The sequence below is a fragment of the Vanellus vanellus genome, assembly GCF_965231255.1.
Source record: "Vanellus vanellus genome assembly, chromosome: 18".
Classification (NCBI taxonomy): domain Eukaryota; kingdom Metazoa; phylum Chordata; class Aves; order Charadriiformes; family Charadriidae; genus Vanellus; species Vanellus vanellus.
Genome location: NC_138923.1, coordinates 8670676 through 8680269, shown reverse-complemented (window position 1 = coordinate 8680269; position 9594 = coordinate 8670676). Strand labels below are relative to the sequence as shown.

The following is a 9594-nucleotide window of genomic DNA, read 5'->3' as shown; positions in this document are numbered from 1 at the left end:
GGACGACATTCCCCTCCGCTCCTTTAGAAACACCCGGGACGATATCGGGGGCACAGAGCATCTGCTGCCGGGAGCCGCCGGCTGCCTCAAGAATTTCGCTGTTGGGGAGAGACAGGAGTGAAGGGGGCGGCTGTGGCAGCGCAGCTGTTCCCTGCCCACGTAGGGCATTTAAATTTTAAAGCACGCTCGCCACGGCTGTTTTCTCCACCATCCCCATCCAGCTCACAGAGACCCCGTCCCCGGGAGCCGCCGGCCCGCGAGGCACCCATGGGTTCGCTGGTGGCCAAGCTCCTTCTGCCCACCATCAGCACCTTGGTCTTCCTCCCCACCATCAGCATCGCGGCCAAGCGGCGCTTCCACATGGAAGCCATGGTCTACTTCTTCACTATGTTCTTCGTGGCGGTAAGGTGTCCCCGTACCCCACCCCTGCATGTTCCATCCCCCCGGATGTCCCCTGCATAGGGTCTCCACCGGGAAGGGTAGCTGGATCTCACCCAACAGCAGGGAGTCCGACCCCCAGAATATCCGTTTTCAGTTATTTCCCACCGTGTGCAGCGCTGAGTAGATGGTTCTTCAGTTTAGGATGTCCTAAGGGATGGCCTTACATAGATTTAATGGTGTTTTACCGTTGTGAGGTTGGGGAGAGGGTCTGGGTGCAAAGTGACCTGATTGACTGGCAATGTTCTAGAGCTGTTTTTTCTCTGTTTTACAGCTGGTAAGCGGCCATGCTGAATTTGGGGTTTAAATCATATCCAGAGTCTCTTGCTCTGCTTCTGTCGTTTTAGCCAAAAGCACGTAGTCGAATTATTGATTTCGTAATTGCTAACTGGTGATGGGAGCAATGCTGGAGTCAGGGGAGTTTCTGCGCTGGGAAAGACTAAAACCTGCTGCTGAGTTATCCAGAAAAATAACGCTTAACCCTCCGCCCTGGCAGAGCAGTTTGAAAACGTGTGTTTCACCAGGCTCAGAGTGACCCTTGCCTTCCCTCACGAGGGAATAATGAGTGGAGAAAGTCAGTTGTCTGCACATATGCAAAATAATTCGTGTTCCAGCTCCCGGCAGTAAGCTGCCCTGTGCTTCGTATCGCTGCGAAGTGCCTCTGTACACACACGGGCTGAGCACCTAAAGCAGCATTTGCACTGGAAAAGGTCTTCTATTTAACACCACGGCGATGCTCTGCTGAAGAATATGAAGGAAATAGCCCAGCAACCCCACCAATACTGCATTTCCCCCTTCTCCCCACTCATCTCAAGGCATCTCGTGAGGGTTGTCATGTCCCTTGTACAGAGACAGAGAAACTGAGGCAGGGAGGAGATGAAGGACCTTCCCAGTGTGAAAAGCTCTTCCAGGGCAGCACGGAGGGTAAAGCAGGGCTCTTATTCCAAAGGATCCACCGTTTAAAACTCCAATCAAAGCACAATGCGGGGTGAAAGGGGCGTGGGGGGGTGTGGGGGGATGTTTCTGCCAGTTCCATAAAACTAGTTAATAAAACTGTCCCGGCCGAGCCCCCCCAGCTCCCCAGGGAAGCCAGACATCTACGATTTCATTTCGCACCAGTTTTGTGTCTGCTCCACCTCCCCGAGAAGTCAATAGGAAAATTGGCACGTGTTTTGACGGAAGGTGGAACAGGGTCCTCGCCAAAGAGATTGAAGAGGCAAAATATCTGTGCGTGGGGAGGGGAGGGGAGGGGAGGGGAGGGGAGGGGAGGGAAGGCAAGGCAAGGCAAGGCAAGGCAAGGCAAGGCAAGGCAAGGCAGGCAGCTGCCAGCATGGTCGGGGGGGTCGGATGGGCAGCAGCTGCTGCTGTTGCCTTTCTTGTAGCATCCCACTCCTCCTCCCCCCGGAGACCTCATCTGAGCAGTGAAAGCATATGTCCATCGCAGACAAGTGCTGCGACGCCGGCCAGAAACACGCTCTTTGTCTTCCACCCTTTCTTCCCCCCATCTCTGGACTCCCCGAACCCAATCTCAAGCAGAGAAAAGAATTACGGCCGTGGTGCAATCTTCTAGAAACCGCAGCGAGCCAAAGGACTTGCAGCAATTCCCATTATAAATAATATCAGCATCCCTGCTGGGCCATGACAGCGAGGATTGTTCCAAGGGCGCCCTGCCAAGCGGTGAAGGGACTTCTTCAGAAACGGCGGAGCACACTGGTGCTACCACTAGAAAACTCGCCGGGCTGAGCGCTCGGAGGAAAAGGCGAGCGCCAGGCAAACACTGGGAGCATTCCTCTGACTGCACTGGAAAATTTCTCTTGGCTTGGTTTGCATTTATGTTGCATGACAATAGGGTTTTTTTTTGCAAATAACCTAATCAATGAGCTAATGGGCAGAAACCAGCGGCTTTTAAGGGAACGCACTAATGAGTGAATTCCCCAGTATTCAGACTCTGGCCATATAAACGCTGTTTAGCCTGGACAGTGACCTGGCATCCATACACATTTCATCAGGACACGCATTTTGAATTGTTTTACAAGAATCTTTCGCAATTAGACCCATAACCCCAGAGTCCTCCTTCTGCTGGAGAGGAGGTCCCTGCACCGCCTGGGGCTCGGCTCGAAGCAGCTTGGTCATCAGATTGCAAATTCTGGCACAGACCAAGAGGCAAACTACAGCTCGTCCACAAATAATTTGTACTAAGGGAGAAGAATGCTGATTCTCAGGCAATTTGCAATCGGGAACGGTGGCATTATCTCTCAAATGCGTTCATTACTGCACATCAGTGACCCCGGTGTACTTGGGGCTGTTCTGTTCTGGCTGGCCATGCTCTCAACAGCCACGCATGGGCTATTTCAAATCAGTTTATAAGAGCCATTACCTTACTGGTCTGTGGGTAAGGAACTAGTTTTCTAATGCTTTTTTCCTCTTTTTCTTTTTTTTGTTTTTTTAATAGATTTACCATGCATGTGATGGCCCCGGCTTATCAGTGCTGTGCTTCATGCGCTACGACATCCTGGAGTACTTCAGCATCTACGGAACAGCTCTGTCCATCTGGGTGTCCCTGATGGGTAAGCACCGGTCTCTCGCGGTTCCTACCCACCACCAGTGGTCGCGGGTCGGGCAGGATCTGTCGGCATTGCTGGTGGGACGGTTAGTGGGTACAGTCCCCAGAAATGCTGTTGCTTTTGAGCTCCCATCTGCAAGACTTAACTTGGAGGCTGTCTTTTATGGGAGTCAGCCTGTGCTATGATTTAATCCATTTTTATCTCGTTCATGCTTTGGAAAGTCGTTGCACTCGGTGGGGTCCAGACACCCATGAAAACTGTCCTGAGTGGTGACTGGGGAAGTTTTGCTCTTGGAGATAAACAGAGCTCTGGCGCCGGGTGTTTGTGTCAGTCGGTGTTCCTCTGCCTTCACCAGCCCTCATGCATGTCCTTACAACAGCAGAACTATTTGTTTCAAATTGGCAAGTACCGCATGCAGCCCTGTGCTTTAGTTCAAGGCAGGACAGTACTATGAGATGAATTAGTTTGAAACCTCATGTATACGGGGATCTCCTGTTCCTCCTCGTTTTCCCCATACGGAGCCCATCATCTTGTCCTGTCCTCACTTGGGGGCATTAAAAAATGCAGAATCCGTCACTTCCCTTGCTAGCATGCAACTCAAAGTGGTTCAGTCAGAACAAATATATCTTCCTAGCTTATCAAAAGCCTAGTCTGGGCTGATGGGAAATACTAGACCTGCTTAGAAAAAGCAGAAATAGATTTCACTTCCTTTTCATTAAATATCCTGACTCTTTCCCTATTACTCAGTTTTCCTTTTCGCACATTCCCTTCACTCTCTTTTTTTTTTTTTTTTTCTCATTTTTGTTCCTCATTTGGCACTGAAACAAGGTATAAGAGAAATGAAAGAAAAAAATACGACAGAACTAAAGAAGGGGGTGCTGCCCCTGAGCCCACAGGAGCTGTGGGGCAGCATCCCCTCGGCCAAGCTCAGGTCCATCCCTCCTCCACTCACTGCCAAAGAGCACAGACAGCAGCAGCCCCTTCCAGGGCATGCGATGGGATAAATCTTGCATGCAGGGAAAAAAATGAGTGGGGGAAATATTAACCTTAGAAATGTTAACCTCTGTTCCCCCAAGGTGCGAGTCCCAGGGTGGGCTCCCACACTGCCCAGGGCACTTCAGATCTCTCTCTGCTCAGTTAGAAAAGGCGATGAGGCAAATAATCTCCGAAGGGCATTTTCAGTAGATAACAGCAGTGTCAGGGTAGGTCAGAGCTGACCCAGACACTTTGGCTCCTTGCAGCAAAATTCAACTTGATTGCTTCATTACTGCATTCAAAAACCTTGCAAAAAAACACAAAACCTGGACTATGATGTTTAAAATATTGACCCGCAGGGAAACAACAGAGATTAAAATACGGACATTATCCCTTAGCCAAACTCCCTATAAAACCACGATCCAAGGACATGGAAGGTGTGGTGACTGAAGCCCAGGGAAGCCTCTCGCTGTGGCTTGTAAAGCCCCAGCGCACATGTGCGGACGCAGACCCTCGGGCACACTTCCCGGAATGCAAATCCAGGACAGCCATAACACAGCTGTGCGAGCTGGAAAAGCATGGAGCCCACTGGGATCCATAACTTTTATCAGTTATTACCCCATTCTGTGCTAAACAAAAGCCTCTAATAATTTACTCGCACTGGCGACTTCCAGCTTGCAAACCTCAGGCAGGTGCCGGCACGGCTGGGCAGCCCGGTCCCCATCACACCAGTGAGCACAGTCCTACTGGAGCGGGGTGATGGAGGCTGCATCGGGGTAAGCCAGTGAGTTCGGGAGCATTGGAGATGTAGGATGAACCCAAGAGCCGATGGTGGGTTCATTGGGCGCAAGTGTATTCACAATCGCCTCTGACTTCTGGGTCGAGGCAGGAAAGGGGAATACGAGTGGGACATCTCCTTGAACTTCCACATGCAACACTGAGTGTAAGACCTCTAAAATCAGGTCCCAAACCTACTGCTCTGATGCCTTGGGATGCTTCACTTTGCCCCTGTGTGCCCCAGTTTCCCCGGCTGTGAAGCATAAGAAGGGCAGATGGGACTGGGACATGATGCTGAGGGTCCCCGAGGCCGGGGGGACAGACCCCAGAAAGGCTTTAGGGGAGCAGCCGAGGAAGGGGGTGGCTGAGCTGACGCTCCCTGTGCTCGGTGCCACGCAGCCCTGGCAGAGTTTGACGAGCCGAAGAGATCGACCTTCGTCATGTTCGGCGTTCTCACCATCGCCGTGCGGATCTACCACGACCGCTGGGGCTACGGCGTCTACTCGGGACCCATCGGGACGGCCGTCCTGGCGATAACCGTGAAATGGGTACGTAGAGAAGGGCATCACGCGGGGGCTTTGCAGGATGCTCGTGGCGGGGAAGGGGCTGAGCCCTGCACGGAGGGGTCCGACCTGCGCCAGCAGTTTCCTCCTCGAGGTCCAGCTCTCGCAGCACAGACCATCACTTCTCCTTCACCCCGAGCAGAACGCAGGCAGACAGTAAGCAGCCTTTGTGGTAAACGCCAGATTCGATCGATCTGAGCAATCTACCACCGCCGTCCCTGCGTTTCTAATCTGGAGGAACATATTTATGGAGTTTTTACAGCTACTCAGAGGCAGAGGGGTCTGCTAAACTGCCCCAGAGCCGGTGGAAGATGTGTATAAAACACAGTGATAAAGTGGGAAGGAATCCGCCTGCAGTGTGCCTGAATCTGGCTGGCGGCTCCTGGGACAGTGGGGCACCGTGCACAGCAGATGCCGCGGACCTGGGTGGGAGCACGGGTCCCATTGGCAGGAGCGGGCATGGCCGTAGAAGGGAAAGGAGAAGGACTCAGTAACGGGCAAAAATTGCAGGAAGACGCTGCTGAGCATCATGGCCATACGGTGATGCAAGTCCCCGCTACAGACCATCACTAAGCCCCGTCTACTGCCCGCTGGCAGCTAAAAGCAAGTGCCCACAATGGGGAGTGGATGGGCAAGGAGGGGACGGAGGCACGGGCCCACCCTGCATCCCCCAGCCTGCGGACGCTGTGCGGGGATGCGCTCCCCCAGACACTGGGTTTGCGAGGGCACACACTCCCTGAGCTGGGTTTGGGGCCGAACATTAAGAAAGCAGCATTGTGGTCAGGAGTGAAGCAGGAGGAGCCCTTGCAGCACGCAGGCAGAGGTGCTTCCCACGTGCGGGCAGACCCCAGAGCCCGGGGGAGCCGGTCTGCGGGCTTCGCGCGGTTTTATTCCAGCATTTATGGGATCTTTCAGATGCGGAGCGGCCAGCTAAATCCAGGTGAACACTCTCGGTGTGCTCTCTCTTTCCTTCCAGCTGCAAAAGATGAAAGAGAAGGGCGGGCTCTATCCAGACAAGAGCGTCTACACCCAACAGATCGGTCCTGGCTTCTGTTTCGGGGCGTTAGCACTGATGCTGAGGTTCTTCTTTGAGGTACCTGTTCACACACGCAATCCCCCTGACTTTACAAGGTGTAAAGGACGTTACCAAGATAGGAGACCTCCCCCTGCGCACCGCTGGGCTGCATCCAGCCTTGGACAAAATCCAGCTCAGGTGTGGGTCTCTGGGCTCGGCGTGCCGGGGTCTGGTGGCGGTGACAAGGGTTTGTCCCCTTCCCAGTCCCTGTCCCCTTAACTGCGGTGTGGGCAGGGACAGATGCGACAGCGAGTGACACGCAGGGTGATGCTTACGCTCTTTTTCCCCCGTTAAGTGAGTCACAAGGACATAGGCCGTGCTTTCCTCAGCCGTACGTGCTCCTCAAAATGGCTTCGTCAGATGCGAGTGGGGTTTGTTTGGAAACCGGGCACGGGTGACTTAAGGACACCACGCAGAGCCACGGCAGGGACTGGATATGACCCAGGCACGGCCGGATCCAAAGCTGGCTCACGCCAACGAAAAGACTCTCCGTTGAGTCCCAGGGGCACTCGATCCCGTGTTTATAACCTTTTGCTCTCACCGCCGGCCAGTACGTCCGTTCTGCCCGAAAGGGTCCGTCTGTCCCGCGCAGGGAAGGCGATAACCCCCCGGCAGCGCTGCCGGTCACGCCTGCGCTCAGCCCCGCCGTTACGGCTGCTCTGTGCATTGGGAGCTGCTAGATACAACCTCACAGTCATCCCCAAGGATTATTTTTCAAAGCATTTAGTAATTGCAAATTCTAGCAGAACATAAAAATGTCACTTAGCAGAAACCGCCTCCCCCCGCGCCCCGGCCCCGCCGCCGCGTCCTTTGCGGGGTAATGAAACACTTCATTCAAGAATTGGGAAATGTGCAAATTGGAATGTGTTAAATCCACTTTGCTTTTTTTTTTTTTTTTTTTTTTTTAAGGCTGGAAATCCTTTCTTCTTTGACAGCAAAAAGAGGCAGAAGGCTCGGGAATATTTTTTTTTTTTTTTATTCCTTTCCTTTTGGCTACTTGCAGAAACCTAATGTTTTGCACCTAAAGCAGAGCCCCCCCCCCCCCCCCCATCCCCCGGCACTGCTGCTCCCGTGGCCCCGGCAGGTCTCACTAATGCTCTCCCCGCTTGCAGGAGTGGGATTACACCTACGTGCACAGCTTCTACCACTGCGCCTTGGCCATGGCCTTCGTGCTGCTGCTGCCCAAGGAGAACAAGAAGGCCGGGAGCGCCGGGACGCCCGCCAGGCTGGACTGCTCCACGCTCTGCTGCTGCGTCTGAGCCGCCCCGGCCGCGCGGGGCACGTGCTTTTCCGCTCCTCAGGCGATGGAGGTGGGCAACCAAAAGCAAAACGCCCGCTCGCTGCGTCTTCCGCTGGGACACCCGCATCTTTTCCCACCAGCTCTGTGCGCGCCCTGGGCTTTTCGTCCCTTTTCCACCACCAGCCCTAGCAGAGGTTGGGCTTGCAGTTTGCTCCATACCCGTCCTTCTCCCCGGAGAAGCGCTTGTCTGGGCTGCGACCCTCAGGAGCCCCTCACGCTCTCGGGCCATGTCACCGCCTGGGCTGTCCCCCGCACTGGCACTGGAGGACACGAGTTGTCCCCTCCGTGCAGGTTTGCCCAGCCTGAGCACGCGGGGTTTCATCTGTCACACCCAATTAACAGAACCTGTATTTTTTGTGAGATATTTGCTATTTTATTTATGCATTCTCCTGATGTAAATAATATATACCAACAAAGACTTTGCAAGTGTGCGGTGCCAGTCTTCCCTACGTGGTGCGAGAAACATTCCAGCTCAGGTCCTGCTCAGCCGAGGGCAGATGCCACCCCCAAAGCAGAGCTGCGGGCACGGCCACCCCGTCTCCTGCCCGCAGGTCCCCCGGCCCAGAGGGACCTGCCACATTGGGCACTTTGTCCTCGCAGACCTGCCCGGGCGGCGCGGGCAGCAGGTGCGCTTGCGGAGAGCCTCATTAGTATGGAAAGTACATGGAAAATTAAAGGCAGAGAAAAGAAGCTCCTGGAGGGAGGGGGGAGGGCTGTAAGCCTATAACATCTCCTCTAACAGACTATTTACTATAGCAGAAGTGTATGATTTATTTAGACTGTCTGGGAAAAACGCCAAGACTATATGTCATGGACAATTAGAGCAGTATTGATATACAGTGATGTCCACAGAAAGCCCACATTAAGCCTGGGTTCCTCTGGAAGAGAAATCCACCCCGGTCATTCATCAGAGCAACTTCCTGCGACGGGGGCAACAACCAAAACTGAATGAGCTTCCAACAAAAATATAAATGAATTATGAACCCCCGAGCACCCAAGAGTCACTGGCAAGCGGTGGCACAGCCCCTGCAGCTGCACGCAGAGGCACCGCGAGCAAAGAGTTTCCAAAGGGTTCACCAGCACCTAAACCAACACAGCGCACTGGGGCTTCTGCAGCATCCAGCCCCCGTGGTGCCGCGTAAGATGCTCCGAGGGTTTGCCTGCAACACTTTCCCCATTGCTTGCCCGCTACTGGAGTACTTTGCCATATGAGGACTGCTCAGGGCATCCCCCAAAAAATGGTCCCAAGCGCTCCGACTCCCAGTTCAGAGCTGAACGCACGGAGCACCGCGGCACTCTATGTGAGAGCCGGCTCTGAGGGCGCGCGGCTGCTTCCCGAGGGGTCACCCACACGGGTGTCCCACGGTCAGGGCCACACCGGCTCTCGCTGAGCCACCCTGAGCACATCTCACGGTGTGCATTACCCCATGTGCAAATACCCGACGCTGACCCTCCCTAGGAGCCTGACCAGCAGTGCCAGCACCCTCCATCCCTCTGCACAGCCTTTGCCACTGGCTGCAGCCACTGATCAGAGGCACCCTGACCCCCGCCAACTCATTTTGCGACTCTTCGGCCCCTCCGACATGCCTAACCCTGCAGCGAGCCCCGGCGGTTCGTGGGCAGCGTGGGCACGGGGAGAGCCCTGTGCGGGTAAAGCGCGGGGAGGAGAAGCACCGGGTAACTGCAACGCATTACTGTGGCTGAGCGGGAGGGAAAAATGGTTGGCAAACCCCATGCAAACAAGGAGGGCACATTAGCTAAGGCCCAGCTGAAGAAATGAAAGCTCCTGCTCCCACCTGCCATGTATTCAGGTGTCACACCAAAAAAAAAAACCAAACCCAAACCCCAAAAGTGTATTGCATACAATAAAATCCCAGGCAAGGTTTCCTTCTTCCCCTCTCC

General features: G+C 54.2%; 1 protein-coding gene across 1 annotated transcript; it reads left to right on the top strand.

Annotated features, from left to right (window-relative positions):
- Positions 1–267: 267 nt before the first annotated feature.
- On the top strand, positions 268–8016 carry MYMK (myomaker, myoblast fusion factor; the record flags this gene model as incomplete). The annotated part of the gene is made up of 5 exons (XM_082492602.1): positions 268–402; positions 2891–3005; positions 5154–5302; positions 6294–6410; positions 7505–8016. The coding sequence occupies 5 exons, from the start codon at positions 268–270 to the stop codon at positions 7649–7651; spliced, it is 663 nt and encodes a 220-aa protein (XP_082348728.1). The 3' UTR covers positions 7652–8016.
- Between the last annotated feature and the right edge of the window lie 1578 nt (positions 8017–9594).